General features: G+C 38.1%; 1 protein-coding gene across 1 annotated transcript in view; it reads left to right on the forward strand.

Moving 5' to 3' along the window:
• Positions 1-21215, forward strand: part of mRpS2 (mitochondrial ribosomal protein S2) — a 47842-nt gene that overhangs the window by 17776 nt on the left and 8851 nt on the right. Inside the window, exon 3 of the mRNA XM_090379823.1 lies at positions 10782-11065. Within this exon, the coding sequence (XP_090235949.1) occupies positions 10782-11065 (284 nt within the window). The remainder of the gene's footprint in view (positions 1-10781; positions 11066-21215) is intronic.

The following is a 21215-nucleotide window of genomic DNA, read 5'->3' on the forward strand; positions in this document are numbered from 1 at the left end:
TCCCTGCATCCAGTTCCTTTGTGACCACATCACAGTATCCAATCAAATTGGTCAGACAAGACTTCCTCTTAACAAAACCATGATGTGTCCGAGCTATAACCGAAGTTTTGTCTAGATGATCCTGCAGTGCTTCTTTAACCAGTGTCTCCATTAATTTCCCTGGAACAGAGGTTAAACTAACAGGTGTATAATTACTTGTGTTGCCCTTTGATCCTCCTTTGTGAATTGGGGTCACATTTGCACATCTCCAGTCCATGGATACCTCCCCTAAGTCCAAAGAAGCTCTTATAATTATGGCTAAGGGTTTGCTTGCTTCCTTTGCCTCCTTTAATATAACTGGATAGATTCCATCCAACCTGGGATATGGGATCATTGTACAAGTAATAAATGTACCAGTTAATGTAAATACGATGGTTCGTCAATTACCTCTAGAATTAGATGACAATTATGTCATTAATGTACATATAAAACGAAGACTCATACATAAATCATCATATTTTACAAGGATGTGTGCAGAAGAAAATAGTGAAAATATGGTTACCATCTTTGATACATTCACCTTTGAAATTCTGTGGCATAAAAGTGAGTGACGATTTCTTGGGGACAAATGATGATAATGAACAGGAACATTCAGAAGAAATTGTGGAACCTGTCAACAATGATGATGAACTATTGATAATTCAATAACAAACATTATTATGGTCTGAAGATACATATTTATGTATAGCACTGGGTCAGAAATCATCTCCAACAAGTTTCATATTTGATATACATTTAGAAGAGCTCTGTTTTCCAGCTGTATATTTGGGACACACACAGAAATTTAAAAATGGATGTGGCATCGAGTGAAATTCGTAGATCTGATCGTCGTGGAGTAACTCCCCAACATTTGTTATATATGGAAATGAAAATTGTGCAAATACGTACTGCAGAAAATTTGCAAATTTCATTTAAATCAGTAGGAATAACAGCTAACATTACTCGTTCTATATTGGAATCGAAAGAATTTATATAAACAAGTCATTAGAGATTGCTCCAGAATTATGGCATTCACTACAATTTCATGCATTAGTACAAGTTGTTCGACAGTCCGATAGTACATTTTCTAAAATTCTTACAAAAATAGGCAATGGAGAAGCATTATTACCATATGAACTTAAAATTATAGAATCGAGATTTGTTACCAAAGAAGATGCTACTAATTTATGTCCGCAAGGGATTCGATTATTTTTAAGAAAATAGTGATGTAAATGCCTATAATACAAATTCTTTAGTTGCAGATCAAACCCATGAAGTGGTTGCACAAGATTTATAACATGGATGTCATTCTGAAGAACAATTAGCAAGTATGTGAAATAAAATTCATAAAATGTCAGTGACTGAAACTGCAGGACTTCCATACATTCTGCCATTATTGAAAGGAAAACCGTACATGATTACTACAAATATAGATGTGGTTGATGGATTGGTAAGCAGTGCAATTGGTACTTTAGTATATTTCGAATTTGAGGACGATGAAACAGTTAAACGAGTATGGATGAAATTTCCTAAGTCAAAAATAGGACATAACCTTCAGTCTAGTTATAAACAATATGTGAAAGATAAACATTTACCTAGTCAATCCGTACCTGTTATAAAACGATCAAATATGATTTCATTCAAGAACAATAGGAAATTAACATGTAGACATACACAATTTCCTTTAGTATGTGCTTGTGCTTTGACTATACATAATTCTCAAGGAGGGACCTTCGACAAAGTTGTATATAATTATGAGAAAGACCATCAACAGCAACTTTTATACGTGGCATTATCTCAAATGACCTCATTGCAAGGTTTATATACAAATCCCCACGACAATTTCACATTTCACCACGGCAAAGCTACTAGTAATATAGAATTTCGTACTGAACTAGATTGCTTGAAAAATAATAAGCTACAGTCTCTACAAGATGAACTGCAAGATTTCATACAAAGTGGTATATCTATATTGTCAATGAACGTACAAAGTTTACGGGCCCATATTCGAGATATCACAACGGACACAATCTTACAGCAATCCAAAATATTGATATTAAGTGAAACGTGGTTGGTTAATGATGAACATATATTACTTCGCTAGCTGCATCTTGTATTTCATGAAACCATTTCCATACCTCACTTTTAGCATGTGTTTTTTTTTTTTTTCCACCAAAATATATCACCACTTTTTAATTTCCCTTTGATTTTATCAAAATTCATTTTGTGGTGTCCTTTTGCATATATGAAAAAAAAAACAACTAAAAACTCAAAACCTATTCGTAAATATTGTTCTCATACTCAATTGCAATGTTCGTGAATGTGATGAAGATCAGATAACATAAGTTATCCAGAAATCATTGCTAACTCTCGTTACTAATAAGTCCCCTAATGCAGTTTTTCCATAAAACTACGTTTTATGGAAAAACTGCATTTTACGGCTACTCTCATTTCATGGCTAAGGCAATTCAAGTTGATTGCATTTCATTGCAAAGACAATTCCCCATTTAGTCCACATTTCAACACTTCGATTTAATAGCCTGCTTATACAAATACTGGACTTTCCCTTTAACTGATAGGTGGAACAGGACCAGGGTATGTCTGCCAGGGGCAAAGGTTGATGACGTTGTAGAGCGAATATCATCTTTTAAGGGCACAAAAGGTGATATAGTTGTACACGTTGGCACTAATAATATTAAGAGTAGGAGACCGGCAGAATTACTTAACAAGTACAGGTCACTGTTGAACAAAAGCCGAGAATTAGGGTTGAATTTGAAAGTGTCTGCAATTCTGCCCAGACACGATAGGAGGGAGTATATGATGAGAGCCTTGTCGATCAGTTCGGCCCTGGAAAGATTGTGCAAGGCTCAAGGGGTAGAATTTTTTTCAGCCTGGACTGTACTTGTTAACAGGAGAGATTGCTTCTACAGGGATGGGATACACTTAAATAGAAAGGGTGCAAGAATATTTGCTGATGCTATCGAGGCAGTGTTAGGTGGGTCGGAAAACTGCTAGCTTGGGGGGAGACAAAGACCAATAGATTGACAGTAGCCACTGGCAGAGGTGAAAGAGATTCTTGCACTACTTCTATTAGAATGAGTAGAAGCCTGAAAAACAAGATGCATGGTATTTCAGAGACTGCTGGGAGCCATTGCGGTACAAATAAACACATGGGTTGTGTTAGGGTAGCTAAGAATAGAAACAGGTGCAGGTATACTTGCGTGTACACCAATGCTAGGAGTTTAGTAAATAAATTTGATGAATTTGAGGTATTGCTCAAAACATCAAAGGCAGATATTGTTGGGATATCAGAGACGTGGTGTCACACAGATATAAGGGATGCAGAACTGCAATTTGGGGAGTACAACGTCTACAGAAAGGATAGACAGGATAGGAAGGGGGGAGGGGTTATGCTATTAGTTAAGAAACACATAAAAACCAAGGAAGTGAAGCCAGTCGACATCGCTGGACAGTGCAGTGTTGAGTCAGTTTGGTGTGACATAAGCATTGGGAGATCAAAATTGAGAGTAGGAGTGTGCTATAGGCCTAATGACTCTGATGAGTATAATAAGAAACTGTACAGGGAAATAGAGTGGGCCAGTAAATCAGAGAGTCTTATAATGGGAGATTTTAATTTCCCAGATATTGACTGGAATTTGGGGGCTGGTTACTCACACACTAGCAGGGCTTTTGTGGATTTATTGGATGATTGTTTTCTATATCAGCATGTTCAGGAAGCAACTAGAGGGAGTAATACTCTTGATTTGATTATCAGCAGTGATTCTTCATGCATTAAGAATCTGCAGATAAATGAACCACTAGGTGGCAGTGATCACAGTGTGCTGAAGTGGGATTTACTGAAAGAGGTAACTACCATTAGGGGTAAAGGGAAGGGTTATTGCTTCCGTAAAGGCGACTACGATGGACTGAGACAGTATTTAAATTCTATACAGTGGGACCAACTGATGATGTTACCAACAGCAAATTCAAAATGGGAAGCATTCAAAGAACATATCTTGGAAGCTACTAGGCTTTACATACCAACTAAGAAATATTGTTCAAGGTTTAGGCCAAAATGGATGTCAGATGAACTAATGAGGCATATGGCAGAGAAGAAAAATGCATGGGATACTTACAAATTAACACATGACACAGAAGCCTATGATAGATACAAGTTGATATGCAACCAAGTTACAAAGGAGGTTAGGCAGGCGAAGGCAGATTATGAGAAATCCTTGGCAAGGGATGCAAAGAAAAACAGCAAAGAGTTCTTTACTTATGTAAACTCTAGAAGGAAGGGGATGAATCAGATTGGTCCACTTGATATTGATGGGTCAACTGTTGATGATCCTGCTCAGGTAGCTAACAAACTAAATGAATATTTTGCATCGACATTCACACATGAGGAGTTATTCAGCAAGGGAAATGCCAGAGGTGTATTCAACTCTAGCAGTAAGCTAGAGAATCTTGAAATAACTGGGAGTAAAGTGGAGGAGAAACTGTTGAAGATAAACATAAGAAAGGCACCTGGGGTGGATGGGATCTATCCAGTTATATTAAAGGAGGCAGCAAAGGAAGTAAGCAAACCCTTAGCCATAATTATGAGAGCTTCCTTGGACTCAGGGGAGGTACCCATAGACTGGAAATGTGCAAATGTGACCCCAATTCACAAAGGAGGATCAAAGGCTGACACAAGTAACTATAGACCTGTGAGCTTAACTTCTGTTCCAGGAAAATTAATGGAGGCACTGGTTAAAGAAGCACTGCAGGATCATTTAGACAAGACTTCAGTTATAGCTCAGACACAGCATGGTTTTGTTAAGGGGAAGTCTTGCCTGACCAACTTGATTGGATACTATGATGCAGTCACAAAAGAACTGGATGCAGGGAATAACTTTGATATTATATACTTGGATCTTAGAAAGGCTTTTGATACTGTGGCACATGGAAGACTGCTACACAAATTGGAGCAGTGTGACATTGGAGGCAAATTGCTGCTATGGATAAAGGGGTGGTTGAGTGGGAGAAGACAGAGAGTGGTAATCAATGGACACTGCTCATCATGGACTAATGTTATTAGTGGAGTCCCTCAGGGCTCAGTGTTGGGTCCATTATTGTTTTCTGTATTTATAAATGATATTGATGATGGTATATCAAGCTTAATGTCCAAGTTTGCAGATGAAACAAAGGTTGGCAGGGTTGTCAAGGACACTACTGACACTACACTGCTGCAACAGGATCTGGAAAGGTTGAGCAGATGGGCTGAGAGGTGGCAAATGAAGTTTAACATTGACAAATGTAAAGTACTACACATGGGAAACAGCAACCCCAGGGCAACGTATCAACTCTGTGGTACTACACTGACAGTGGTAGAGAATGAAAGGGACTTGGGGGTGATTGTGCAGGCAGATATGAAGTTCTCTGAGCAGTGCAGACGGGCTGCAAGAGTAGCTCATGGAGTATTGTCAATGATATACAGGAATTTTTCCAGCAGGGATAAGGAGGTGATTATTCCATTGTATAAGGCAATGGTCAGGCCACACCTAGAGTACTGTATACAGGTCTGGAGGCCTCATTTCAAGAAGGATGTAGAGCTGCTGGAACGAGTACAGAGAAGGGCAACAAGATTAGTGAATGGAACAAAGGGTGCTCTTACGAGGAAAGGCTTAAGTTTTGCAAATTACAGTGTCTGGAGACTAGGCACCAGCGAGGTGATCTGATAGAGGTGTATAAAGCCTTGAATGGTTTAAGCATGCTCAATGCTGATGGGATTCTTCCTCTAGCTCAGAAAAATCACCTGAGAGGGCATAAATTCAAATTGAGGAAAGACAGATGTAGGATAGACGTGCGGAAATTTACCTTTAGCCAGCGGGTGGTCGGTTGGTGGAACAGACTGCCATCCCTTTTGGTGGAGGTTGATAGCCTAAATAAGTTTAAGGCTCAGCTGGACAGGTATTTTGAACGAACAGAGGGGTGAAGTGGAAGTGGGTTTTTTTTTTTTTTTTTTTTGGCTGATGCTGCATAAGCTTGCTTTCTTGCATCAAATGCCTCTACTAATGCTAATGCTAACTGGTACCAATCAGATATTCCTAGTCCATGCCTTTTGTCCTAGATTGCAACACAAGTAGTTCCAGATAACTTTATGTTCTATGTTTTCCCTGTTGTGAGCTAATAACTTTTTCTTTGGAATATACAAAGGGTACTAGGAAAGTTTTGCAATACAGCTTTGTTTATTTAATTTTTTCAAAGTAATTTCCTCTACATTCAATACACCTCTCTATCCTCCGAAACCAATCTTTAAACCAGTTCTGCCAAGTTTCACTAGGGAGTAAAGCACACTCATTGTCCCAAGCCCGTAGAAGGTCCTCATCACTGGAAAACCGCCTCCCTTTTAGCTTCATTTTCACATGCGGGAACAGTGCAAAGTCGCAGGGAGCAAGGTCTGAACTGTAAGGAGGGTGCTCGAGACGTTTCAGTCCTGTCGTGGTCAAATATTCGGTGCAGGCTTTGGCGCGGTGAGCTATAGCATTATCGTGATGGAGGTACCAGGTGTCCATTCTTGACTTTGGCCGCAGGTTCTTCATAGATCCAATGACTTTAGGCAGGCATTGTTCAGTATACCACTTAGCTGTGACTGTCTTCTGCATGTCCAAAATGACACGTTCCACAATTCCACTCGATTTGAAAAATACAGCTATCATTTTCTTCTTTACAGATCGGGATTTTCTGATAATTACGGGTGTGTCGTCATCATCAAAGACCCAAACTTTGTTTTGAGCCTTGGTCGGCAGATCGTAATAGTACAGCCAAGTCTCATCACCTGTCACGATGTTGTTCCCATACCGAGATTGTCCCTTATCAAACTTTTTTAACATCTCCCGGCACCAAGTCACACGTCGTGTCATCTGCTCTTCAGTCAGTTGATGCGGCACCCAGAGAGAACAAAGTTTCTTCACGTGCAAATGATCTTGCAGAATCGAACGAATTGCTGGTGCATTTAGGCCCAAAGTATCCTCTATCTGTTGGTAGGTCACTCGCCTGTTTTCGTCAAGCATTTTCCTCACAGCAGTAACGTTTTCCTCCGTAACTGACGTTCGTGGCCTTCCCGGCCTCTCAGAATCCTCCAGAGTGAAATTTCCCCTTTGGAATTCTCTATACCACCTGAATATCATTGTACGATGTGGACAATCATCATCTAGTGCAAGAGTCATTTCTTCTAAGCACTGGTCTATGGTTAAACCATGCACGAAATTATACCGCAAAACTGTCCTTATCTCATTTCGTGACCACGATGCCATCGCAAGCACTTTACACTCTCACTACTAATGAATAACTGAGCCCATCGACTTGGCGCGGCGGCTACTATGCACGTATGAACATGTCTCAACATGCAGCAATAAGCAGCTTCCTGTGATTCATTGTTGCATCATATTGCAAAACTTTCCTAGTACCCTTTGTAAAATGGTTTGGGGACATTTCATTTATAATATTTCATAAAATTTTAACCCAAATATTACCCGACCATACCCGAATGTTTTCTGTGCTACTCAGTATGACCCGAGCCCAATTATGATTTGTGCAACCAGGCCTGAACCCAGCCAGAGGGTCGAGCCTCTGCCTGTGCAGACCTCTAGGCACAAATTGCTGAAATATTGTCTAGGTCAAATTGACCCTGCTCAATTAACACAGTGAAGCAATTATTTGAAAAATTGTGCAGCAACAAAAATTAGTAGTGACTAGATATGCAATGAACTGTGCATCACCCCCACTCTATAAAGAACCAAGAACAAGATGAATTTTTTTTTGATAACATTGATAATTAAGTTAACATAAATTTTTTTACATATGTAGAAACCTGATATAATCCATACATAAGGCAACCCTGTATTTTTTGATTTTGAAAATTTTCAAAATTTCTCAACTGATATTTGAATATCTATGTTAATTCAGATTTCTTTCTGCTTGTTTATGGGTTTTGAATTATGGAAGCTTTGCTAAGTTCCTAAAAAGTTGAATTGATAAGGCTTGATAAGGGAGAAATTCACAATATCATATTGTTCAAATGCATCATGTAGTTGGGCAAGGTCTGACATGACATGATATGACATTACTTTGAAGTCCTCCATGAGTGGTTTTACTTGGATAAGTCTGAGTCGGAGACCATCACAGACTGGAGAAACTTTTGAAGCTCTCTTCATTAGGGCAGTAGTTAGTTGATCTCAGGCAGAGGGAGTGTGACACCAGCATGTCACAAAATATAGTTTCACATTGACTTTTGAAAATATCATTTTTTCATAATCAGTTTTTCTTTGTTGTTTTCTCATGTTTTATGTATCTTCCTCAGAATAATTTAGCAATATTATTATAACTGTTATCAGTATTCTTTGATAATTGATGGATTTTCATAGTTAATTATTAAATGTGAAAAAACAAGCAAACTAAGTAAAAAAAATTAAATTCCGTTTTAAAAAATGCATAATTTGTGGTAAGGAACTGCTCTTGCAGCCTACTTTCTGAGACAAGCCATACAGCCCATGACCTTCAGCAGTTTTATCTGATTTGGTCATTAGCCTAAGAAAGGTTGGATGTCCCTGTCTAAGTTGCTGACATGTCTGAAAACCAATAACAACACATTATTTTGAAGACTTTGTGTATGGCTTAATATATGGAAACTTGATTTGACAAAGTATTTTTTGAATCAAGCTGATGATGGGATATAATTTTCTGCATTAGAGTGGTTCATCCTTCACTATGTTATGAAATGTTAGGTAAATTTTGAGAAATGCATCATAATGGATTGCAATGTACCATTTGGCAAAAAGCAAATAGTATGTTGCAGTCCATCATCATTAGCCATTTTCAATCCACTGCAGGATGAAGGCCTCTCCAGCAACTTTCCAGTTCCTACTGTTTTGTGTAATGGCCATCCATTTACTACCCACAAACTCGTGAATTCCATCTGTCCATCTACATCGTTGTCTTCCAGGTTTTCTTCCAGTTCCTCTTGGGTACCATTCTGTTATTTTCTTAGTCCATCTGTCATCCTGTCTTCGAGCTATGTGTCCTGCCCAAGACTATTTTAGTTCTTTAGCTTTGATAAGAATGTCCTTTACTTGAGTTTGCTGCCTAATCCATATGTTTCTCTTCTTATCTAACAGTCTGATTCCTAATATAATTCGTTCCATTCTTCGCTGTGTAGTTCTCAGCTTCTCTTTCATTCTTTTGGTGAGTGCCCAAGTTTCACTTCCATAAATCATGGTGGGGAGTATACATTGGTTCATTATTTAATGTTTCAGACAAATTGGGATATTGCTCCTCAGTATGTGACTATGTCCTGAATGCTTTCCATCCAAAATTTATTCTTCTCTTGGCTTCCAGCCATTTATCATTATTATAGCTAATGACTTGTCCCAGATAAGTATATGAATCTACCTTTTCAATTACTGCTCCTCCAATGATTATATCCCTTTCTGTGGCATTCTCTTTCATCATTACTTTTGTTTTAGCCATATTCATCTTTAGTTGACTCCTTCCTGTGACCAGTCTAATCTTCTGAAAGCTTCTTCAAGGGCATCAGTAAACAACTTCGGAGATATTGTCTCCTTGTCGAACTCCTTTCTCAGTTTTAAATTTGCTACTGTCTCTGTCTAGTCTAATAAAGGAGATAGCGTTCTCATATATTTTCTTCAAAATCATAAAGGGGCTCACATCTGGCGAGTATGGGCTTGGCACACCCATGGTCCTGAAAACATTTTTTTTTTTGGCTGGTGCAGCATAAGCCTCAGGCTTCTTTACACCATATGGTTAATAATAATAAAAATTTTCCAAATTTTTTTTTTTGGCTGGTGCAGCATACGCCTCAGGCTTCTGCCTTGTCTTTCCAGTGCCCGAAACATTGCCTTATGCTGTATGGAGTCAAATGCCTTTTCATAATCCACAAATGGCAGGCATAATGGTATTTTATATTCATTTGTTTTCTCTGTTAGCTGTGGTATTACGTGAAGGTGATCCATAGTTGAGAATCCTGTCCAGTCCTGTCCTAAAGCCAGCTTGCTCTTTCGGTTGATTCTCATCATGTATTCTTACTACTCTGTTAGTATGCAACTCCCAAAATAAGGCTAAAAAAAAAAAAGAAAAAAAGAAAGAAAGAAATTCACAGGTGTTTTCGGAACATTAATGCAGAAAGTTGTATGTGAATAATTCCGAGAATTTTCTTGGGGGCAGGTGACCAGTATCTATTCATTCAACATGATAGTAAAAGACATGTAATAATGGAAAAAAGTAATGTGTGACCTCCTTGCCCACATGAATAGTAGTAAATTACAATTTCTCATTTTTCTGTAACTTAAATTTTGTGTAATGTAAATATATTTTTTGCTCCTTATGGTTTTTGAATTACAGAAGTTCTGCTGTGTTCATAAGAAATTGAGTGAGGTTACCTGCATAAGGCAGCAATGGTAATTATATTCATAATCTATGTTAGCTTCTTATGTGTGACAAAAAATATCTGTCAATGCTATCTCTGGAAGAGTACACACAATACATAATTTTATATCAGTATATTTGCGCAACTGTCTTAGCCAATATATTTGCACAACTGTCTTAGCCAATGTTAATTAGTATATTGAAAGCTACATTTTAGTTTCATCCAAAAGCCTTTAATGAGAAAAAAATTCCTTAGATGGCTGTAATCAATATGTATATAAATTTTGTTTATTTGTATTTTCAAATTGCATATTCTGATGATTTTATTGGTATTTCAGATGACCTTGAGAAAAAATTTGTTTTGGAACCACTTAAACATCCAGATTACTTCAGTGTCCATCAGCTCTTCACTGTTAAGGACCTGTTTGATGCACGGGTACATTTAGGTCACAAGGAAACTAATCTGGACGATAAGATGCGACCTTTCATATTTGGTTCACGCTTGGGAGTGTTAATTTTTGATTTAGATCAAACAGCAGAGTTACTTAGAGCAGCTCTTAATTTTACTGCTCATATTGCCTATAGAGGAGGCGTAATTCTATTTGTCAGTCAACAACCACAGGTATATCATTTTATGGCATCTGTTTCAATTTTAATATTTAATTTGTTAAAAAACTTGTGTGTTTGTGTGTATATTGCAGTGTTGATTTTTCAGTACACATAATTTGTTAACAGTCACTTGGCTAAAGTCAGAGAGTGTTATAAGAATTACAGTGAAATCAGATTATCTAGGCTTTTGGACAAAACATAATTTCATGTAATGAGTGCAGGGTTACTCATTTCTATGGTATATTTACACAGACTGGTGTCTGCTAGACTTTCTACATTAGTTTTCTAATCTTTCCTTCACTCTGTCGCAGTATTATTGTCCTCTGCAGACTCTTTGCTTCCTACTATGGAAGATATTGTCTATTATAATGCTTTATGTATTTGTATCAGCACCATTCATCTGTTGGTAGCATGAAAAATCCTTAAGGAAATATGTTAACTGTGTTACCATCATGATGTAAAATTGTGTTACCATCATGATGTAAAACTGTGTTTCCCATCATCTCTGCATTTGCTGGTCTTAACTGAAAGAAACATTTTGTGTAATTTTATACAGCCAACCAAAGAATTATTTTTTGTACCAAAAACTTTGCATTTAGCTTGAAGAAATCTTAACATAATGTGCCTATGATGATAATATAACAAGGATGTGGACCATGGTAGTCACCACAGTGTTCACAAAACATGACACCAAATGTGAATATATTCAGAAAAATCAAAAATAATAATACCCATACTGTTTCTTGATCTAATTCTAGTTGTTATATGCCAACCAAATCTTCTGCTTGCACCTTCACAATGGTTGAACTGATAGTGATTTTGGATTACCTCCCCACCCAAGTGCAAGGCATGAAACACTACACCTAGTATACTGGAGGTTGACTATCCAGGACCATTGTGAGCAGGGGTCAAAGTGTGGCAGCCAGACAAGAATGCCACACTAATACTAGGTGATGGATGACTTTTCATCACATGTAACACTATCTTGCTTAGTGAAGGCTTAAAGTAATGAAAATTACTTTTATTCTCCTGAGCGAAACTCTGTCAGCCTCATCTCTTTCATCATGCATATCTGCTAGTGCAAAAGTTCCCAAACTTTCTCGGTTCACGGCACCCTTAGTGGCCCAGTAATTTTTTCATGGCAACCCTAGACCAAAATAAATACCTAACACAATGGTTTTCGACCTTTTAATATATACCTATATAATAATTTTGTTCTTTATATAGAAGTACTAAATAAAGATCAATTATAGAACACCACAAAATTAAAAAAATACAGTACAATGGATATCGTACACCTTTTTATAATGAAATAAATGTATAAATTTAAAAAAAATAATAATAACTTTAAGTAACTTAAACCCAAATCATGCGGCACCCCGGTTGAAAACCGCTGTGCTAGTGTTTGATCTTGCTGCTTCTGCTCTCTCAGCTAGTGACAGTAGTGAGGTTATGTTTTGCCAAGGATCATCTCTTTCATCATGCATAATGTCTTTTGAGGATATGATTGGCATCATGGCGAGGTTTAATGTTACTGCATTTCAAGGGTATGGCTCTAAAATAGTCTTTGCAGGCCGGCTGCTAGATAGTCCAATGAACTGAATCTGTTGGTAGATCTCTAAGAGGCATGTGGATCTGCTAGTGACCAGCGAGGCTATGTTATGTCAAGAAGCTGGGTATATTCCTCTTGTGTATACACCATGTTCAAAAATTTTATTAATGCATACAACATATTCTCCACTCTACATTTATTTTATCTACTGAATACATCATAAATAGCCAAACTAATAGAACAAACATATCTGCGGAAAAAAAAAAAAAAAAAAAAGTTTAAATCTCCCGAAAACAACTTTCTCATTAATTTCACAAATAGATTTCATTTTCAATCTCGATGTCTGTTTCTACTTACAATCTGCCAAACCGCACATACTTTTTTTGACAGTCTCAATTATCAGTTACCACCAATCATCTCAGATGCACTGTATGATTCTTTTTGCTTCAACAATGGCACTTGTGCATATGTTTGCTTTGATGTTCCTTCTCAGAAAATTCCTACTATTGAATCTCCTCATATCTCATCTGGCTGAAACTCTCTCTGCCACACCTCTCTGTCAATTTTCAACTGTTGCTTCTATACTTCTCCCAACTCTGCTAATCACTCTGAATTATTTGACTTTCTTTTTGCAAAACTCTACTTTCTTCAGTTTGTTAAGATTCTTAACATTAAAGGTTTTAATGTTCAAAACTCAAGTTGGCTTCAGTTTTCCAGTTGTACAGACCCAATTGGTTGAGATGCCAAGGCTTCTACAATTACTGATGACCTCACACAGCATGTTCATTTACCTACCAGACATTCCTAATTATGTATTCAACTCCCTTTGATCTTTTTCTCACCAACAGTCCTTCCAAGTAAACCATCAGTGTTAGTGACCCTGAAGACACCTCAGATCACAACTTGGTAATGGTCTCTTCTACAGTGGGGCTTCTCTCTCTCTCTCTCTCTCTCTCTCATTGCCATTCTGAGCCTCAGAAATCTGCATGATTTCTATTCCTCTTTTTCTTGATCGAATTACCATTTTAAATCATCTGATCCCAAAGTGTGTTCTGTCATGTCAGTGAAATTATTCTTGCAAGGGTGAAATCCATTACACCGCATTCTATCCAAAAATCTTGTCCTTATTTAAACCTATTTTTTCCATAATAAAGTTGTTCAAGATAACATACTATATTACAACTGGTTTTGTATCTAAATCTACAGCTTTATTTTCTGCTTGTGTTAAAGCTTTCAACAGTTATTAATCTGTCTAAATTGCAGTCAAGCATATTGGTCTCTTGCCGAAGCTATTGGCTACAACTTCTGTCCATCAATACTTGTGTGCTTCTGTTGGTTCTGTTGGCAACCTGATGGTTCTGTTGCATCCTCAATTAAAGGCAAAGCTGGCTTACGATCATTCTGTTTTTCTTCTAACTGTTGTATTGACAACCTTGGTAAACCACTTCCTATCATACCAGAAACACTCTACTCAGTGCCTCCTGTGGGCTTCTGACAGAATGATATTAGAACTCTGAAAACAACCTTGATGCCAAGAAAGCTCCAAGTCCTGAAGCCATTTCTCCACTTGTTCTCACAACCTATGCTCCTGAGCTTGCTCCATGTTATTTGTCACCTCTCTACACTTCCTTATGCCTCTGGTTTTTTTTCCTTCTGCTTGGAAATTTACTCATATTCAGTCAGTTCCTAAAATGGGTGACAAATCCCTTCCTTACAGTTATTGTCCAATTACACTTACCTTTGGTCTTTACAAAGTAATTGAGAAATCCTTCACCTGTCAACTCTTAAACTATCTCAAAACCTTCTATCTGATTAATGATCACCAATATGGATTTCATTAGTGTCAATCCACTGATAATATATTGATTTACCTTACTCATTTGAAAAAATTTGGTGAAACACAAGCTGATGCTCTTAACATCTCTAAGACATTTGATTGTGTTTGGCAAAAAGGACTTCTGAACAACTCCTATCTGAAGACCTGCCAACTAGGGAGTATATGATGAGAGCCCTGTCGATCAATTCGGCCCTGGAAAGATTGTGCAGGGCTCAAGGGGCAGAATTTTTTTCAGCCTGGACTGTACTTGTTAACAGGAGAGACTTGCTTCTACAGGGATGGGATACACTTAAATAGAAAGGGTGCAAGAATGTTTGCTGATGCTATCGAGGCAGTGTTAGGTGGGTCGGAAAACTGCTAGATTGGTGGGATACAAGGACTAATAGATTAACAGTAGCCACTGGCAGAGAAGAAAGTGATTCTTGCACTGCTTCTATTGGAATGAGCAGCAGCCTGGAAAATAAGATGCAGGATATTTCAGAGACTGCTGGGAATCATGGGGATACAAGTAAACACATGGGTTGTGTTAGGGTGGCTAAGAGGAAGAGCAGGTGCATGTATACTTGCGTGTACACCAATGCTAGGAGTTTAGTAAATAAATTTGATGAATTTGAGGTATTGCTCAAAACATCAAAGGCAGATATTGTTGGGATTTCAGAGAAGAGGTGTCACACAGATATAAGGAATGCAGAACTGGAATTTGGGGAGTACAGTGTCTACAGAAAGGATAGGAAGGGAGGAGGGGTTATGCTATTAGTTAAGAAACACATAAAATCCAAGGAAGTGAAGCCAGTCGAAATCGTTGGATAGTGCAGTGTCGAGTCAGTTTGGTGTGACATAAGCATTGGGAGATCAAAATTGAGAGTAGGAGTGTGCTATAGGCCTAATGGCTCTGATGAGTATAATAAGAAACTGTACAGAGAAATAGAGTGGGCCAGTAAATCAGAGAGTCTTATAATGGGAGATTTTAATTTCCCAGATATTGACTGGAATTTGGGGGCTGGTTACTCACACACTAGCAGGGCTTTTGTGGATTTATTGGATGATTGTTTTCTATATCAGCATGTTCAGGAAGCAACTAGAGGGAGTAATACTCTTGATTTGATTATCAGCAGTGATTCTTCATGCATTAAGAATCTGCAGATAAATGAACCACTAGGTGGCAGTGATCACAGTGTTCTGAAGTGGGAGTTACTCAGAGAGGTAACTACCATTAGGGGTAAAGGGAAGGGTTATTGCTTCCGTAAAGGCGACTACGATGGGCTGAGACAGTATTCAAATTCTATACAGTGGGATCAAATGATGATGTTACCAACAGCAAATTCAAAATGGGAAGCATTCAAAGAACTTATCTTGGAAGCTACTAGGCTTTACATACCAACTAAGAAATATTGTTCAAGGTTTAGGCCTAAATGGATGTCAGATGAACTAATGAGGCATATGGCAGAGAAGAAAAATGCATGGGATACATACAAATTAACACATGACACAGACGCCTATGATAGATACAAGTTGATCTGTAACCAAGTTACAAAGGAGGTTAGGCAGGCGAAGGCAGATTACGAGAAATCTTTGGCAAGGGATGCAAAGAAAAACAGCAAAGAGTTCTTTACTTACGTAAACTCTAGAAGGAAGGGGATGAATCAGATTGGTCCACTAGATATCGATGGTTCAACTGTTGATGATCCTGCTCAGGTAGCTAACAAACTAAATGAATATTTTTAATCAACATTCCACATGAGGAGTTATTCAGCGAGGGGAATTCCAGAGGTGTATTCAACTCTGGCAGTAAGCTAGATAATCTTGTAATAACTGAGAGTAAAGTGGAGGAGAAATTGTTGAAGATAAACACAAGAAAGGCACCTGGGGTGGATGGGATCTATCCAGTTATATTAAAGGAGGCAGCAAAGGAAGTAAGCAAACCCTTAGTCATAATTATGAGAGCTTCCTTGGACTCAGGGGAGGTACCCAAAGACTGGAGATTTGCAAATGTGACCCCAATTCACAAAGGAGGATCAAAGGCTGACACAAGTAATTATAGACCTGTGAGTTTAACTTCTGTTCCCGGAAAATTAATGGAGGCACTGGTTAAAGAAGCACTGCAGGATCATCTAGACAAGACTTCAGTTATAGCTCGGACACAGCATGGTTTTGTTAAGGGGAAGTCTTGCCTGACCAATTTGATTGGATACTATGATGCAGTCACAAAAGAACTAGATGCAGGGAATAACTTTGATATTATATACTTGGATCTTAGAAAGGCTTTTGATACTGTTGCACATGGAAGACTGCTGCACAAATTGGAGCAGTGTGGCATTGGAGGCAAATTGCTGCTATGGATAAAGGGGTGGTTGAGGGGGAGAAGACAGAGAGTGGTAATCAATGGGCACTGCTCATCGTGGACTAATGTTATTAGTGGAGTCCCTCAGGTTTCAGTATTGGGTCCTTTGTTTTCTGTATTTATAAATGATATTGATGATGGTATATCAAACTTAATGTCCAAGTTTGCAGACGATACGAAGGTTGGCAGGGTTGTCAAGGACACTACTGACACTATGTTGCTGCAACAGGATCTGGAAAGGTTGAGCAGATGGGCTGAGAGATGGCAAATGAAGTTTAACATTGAAAAATGTAAAGTACTACATATGGGAAACAGCAACCCCAGAGCAACGTATTAACTCTGTGGTACTACACTGACAGTGGTAGAGAATGAAAGGGACCTGGGGGTGGTTGTGCAGGCAGACATGAAGTTCTCTGAGCAGTGCAGACGGGCTGCAAGAGTAGCTCATGGTGTATTGTCAATGATATATAGGAATTTTTCTAGCAGGGATAAGGAGGTGATTATTCCCTTGTATAAGGCAATGGTCAGGCCACACCTAGAGTACTGTATACAGGCCTGGAGGCCTCATTTCAAGAAGGATGTAGAGCTGCTGGAACGAGTACAGAGAAGGGCAACAAGATTAGTGAATGGAACAAAGGGGTGCTCTTACGAAGAAAGGCTTAAGTTTTGCGAATTACAGTGTCTGGAGACTAGGCACCAGCGAGGTTTTTTTTTTTTTTTGATTTGGTAGTTGTTGGCGCATCGGCTTCTGTGGCCATATTGCACCTCCCAAGGTTTTTGCAGTACTTTGATCCAAGCCCGAGGCGGGAATCGAACCCGCGACCTTTGGGTTGCCGGGCAGGTACTTTACCCACTCGGCTAGCCCGGCCGGCTACCAGCGAGGTGATCTGATAGAGGTGTACAAAGCCTTGAATGGTTTGAGCATGCTCAATGCCGATGGGATTCTTCCTCTTGCTCAGAATAATCACCTGAGAGGGCATAAATTCAAATTGAGGAAAGACAGATGTAGGATAGATGTGCGGAAATATGCTTTTAGCCAGCAGGTGGTTGTTGGTAGGTGGAATAGACTTCCATCCCTTGTCGTGGAAGTTGATAGCCTAAACAAGTTTAAGGCTCAGCTGGACAGGTATTTTGAACGAACAGAGGGGTGAAGTGGAAGTGGTTATTTTTTATTTATTTATTTTACTTTATTTTTTTTTTGGCTGATGCTGCATAAGCTTGCTTTCTTGCATCAAATGCCACTATTAATGCTAAACTGTTTTTTGCAATTAGGTGTCCAGATTTTCCTCTGTGTGCTCTCTGCAGGTGATGATAGATGGCACTCTGTCTACCTTTTCCAGTAATTCTAGTGCGCTCAGCACCTCCATAGCCAGGTGAGCAGGAGTAGCAGTGCGTAGCACACATTTTTTGATTAGACTGGGGTTCGAACCTGTGACCACCAAATACAGAGGATGTGGAAAAGTCAGGAAATGACCACTGCATATCCCTCGGAGCAATATGGCCTAATTGCTAATGCTCCTAAAAACCAAATAACAAACAATCTGGTGTGCTCTGAGCTTCATTTTTTTTCTCCTACTCATTTCTTTCTATACATTAATGACCTTCTTCCATTCTGATTTCTCAAATCCTATCCATAGTTTTGTTGATGATACACATTGCACCTTCCAGTTTGGGAAGGAACGAACAGAGGGGTGAAATGGGAGTGTTTTTTTTTTTTTTTTTTTTTGGCTGATGCTGCATAAGCTTGCTTTCTTGCATCATATGCCTCTACTAATGCTAATCTCGCTGAGATGGATGCATTTTAATTGTGTATCATGCCCTTCTTTCCTTCTGGCTGTGTAGGAGAAAAACATTACAGCTGAATAAACAGATAATAATAATGATAAACATATCGAATAACTAAACTTAAACTTAGTTGATTTTTTTTTTGTAATGTCCTGTGTGGCATCAGAAATAATAGGAAAGAAAATGGTGCTTTTCTTATAGCATTGTAAATTTCCTTTGTTAGGTTGTTTGTTATTACTATTTGAATAATTTCATTTTGAACAGAAGCACTTGAATATCTTACTGTGTACCTCTTTCCCCTTTTCTTTTTTCTCTCAGCAATTTGTTCAAGATGGGGTTGTACTTGGAAAGCAAAGTGATAATTGAAAGAAACATACCTTGGCTTTCACTATGAACATTTTCGTCATGCACTCTGAACAGCAGTTTACACAAAGCTAGGGTTAAAGTTATATTAACTAATCAAACCAAAATTTTTGCCCAATAATTTACTTCATTATGTATAGCATTCGCTGCTTCTTCAATCAGTGTTTGATGGGATTGCCACTGATTGTATAATTTTTTTTTTTTATGAAAACCCCAAACACTAAAGGTATCAAAACCTATAGTACTTAGTACCGTGCATGGGTTGAAGGAGAAGTATGGGGGTAGGGGGATGCCAGAAACTTTGCTCTAGAGACTAAACATGGGTTTCACCACTTCAAGCCTCCAATAAGCAAAGTGGTGGTATTTCACCGGTTGATGAAAGTCATCTACCACCTACTTTGTACAGTATAATGTACAGTGATCAATGTGAAGAGTAGATTCTTCATGTATTTTAATATTTCTTGAAATATGAAACCAGTTTCGAATGCCAGTAATCCATGCAGTATCTCTTTTTATCGAAAATAGCCAGCATAGCTGAAATATGCTACATCTATCACCGTACAGTAACACAGCCACATAAGTTTTATTTTTATTCCTACTGTAATTACTGAACAATAGTATGCTTCTGAGAACACCTGTTTTTCTGCTTGGGATCTTTAGGAAATTTATGAACATACCCGTAGGGAAGATAAAACATTAAAGAAATTTAATTAGCAATTGTAGAGTTACAACAGGATTGCATTATGAAGTTACATTAACGAATTTTAATACAATATTGACATTCTGATAGTTAAGATAAATTACTTAAATTAAATTCTTTACAAAATTACAAAGAATGTTTGCAAGAATTTGTCCACAAGGATTATTGAGAATTTAAATATGGAAACCACAAAGACTGCCTGATGTTATAAAAAGGAGGTGCACAAAAACATACAGAAAATTAATTTAAGTTAACTCTGAAGGGGAGGAATATGGAAGTAAAGTCTAAAGGATTATCAAATAAGATTGTGGTAAGGCTGACTTGAATTCTGGAGGGGGTGAAAGAGAGAGAGAGAGAGAATGCACAAGCTTAGCACAAACTGCTAGACTCAGATAGCTGGAGTAGTCCATAATTCTTAATCCTGATCAACTGTATCCCTCTTGAATTATAAAAACTGTTGCACCCTGCCAGCTGCCAGTTCGGCTATCCCAGTCTAGCAGTCTGCTTCAAGCTCTCTCTCTCTCTCTCTCTCTCTCTCTCTCTCTCTCTCTCTCTCTCTCTCTCTCTCTCCTGTATGTTTTTGTGCATCTCCTTTCTATAACACCAGGCAGTATTTGTGGTTTTCAAATTTAAATTCTCAATAATCCTTGTGGACAATTTGTCGCAAGTATTCTTTGTAATTTTGTAGAGAATTTAGTTTAAGTAATTTATCTTAACTATCAGAATGCCAATATTGCATTAAAATTCATTAACGTAACTTCATAATTCTAACCCTACGCTTGCTTATTTGATTTCTTCATGTTTTGACTTCCCTATAGGCCTGATGATGGGGTTCAGTTGAACCTCAAAACATCACCAAAGTATTAAGGGTAAATTTTTAAGATTCAATTCAATAAAATTTAAAAACTATCTCATAGTGTAATGAAGTTTTTCCTTTAAGTTATAGTTTATGGCTGTAGGTTTATTTACATCTTTTGCTGCTTCTTTTAATATAATTGAATAGATTCCATCAAACCCCAGACACCTTATTTACTTTTAGCTTGAAAAATTTCTCTTCCTCTTTCCTTTGAGTTAATCATAAAATAATTTAGCTTCCAGCTAGAAGCAGGTGTAGTTTTGATATCCCTAAAAATATCTTCACGCGTGAATATTGCAGAATATTTAAGTTTCAATTTGCTATCTCCCCAGTTGATAAGTTGCCATAATCTCCTTTCCTGAAATTTCCTGAATTCTCTTTTCCTCAAACTTAAATCCTTGTCCTTTTAATAATTGTATCGTCTCTCCCTCCCCTATCTTCCTCCTCCTCATCATCCAACTTAGAACTTAATGATCACTTGGTCTAGTCATGATCACCCACGACTAGACGTGATCATAGAATATTTTTTATCCCTAATACTTTCCCTAATATGCTATTACAACTAATAATGGCGCCTCCGTAGCCAGGTGGGAAGGAGCAGCAGCAGCAGTGTGTAGCACACGCTTCTTGATTAGACCGGGGTTCGAGCCCATCACCACCAAATATGAAGGATGCGGAAAGGTCAGGGAATGACCACCGCATATCCCGGAGCAATATGGCCTTAGTTGC

This window comes from Mastigoproctus giganteus, chromosome 8 (assembly GCF_048544385.1).
Source record: "Mastigoproctus giganteus isolate SK-2022 chromosome 8, ASM4854438v1, whole genome shotgun sequence".
In the NCBI taxonomy this organism is placed as follows: Eukaryota; Metazoa; Arthropoda; class Arachnida; order Uropygi; family Thelyphonidae; genus Mastigoproctus; species Mastigoproctus giganteus.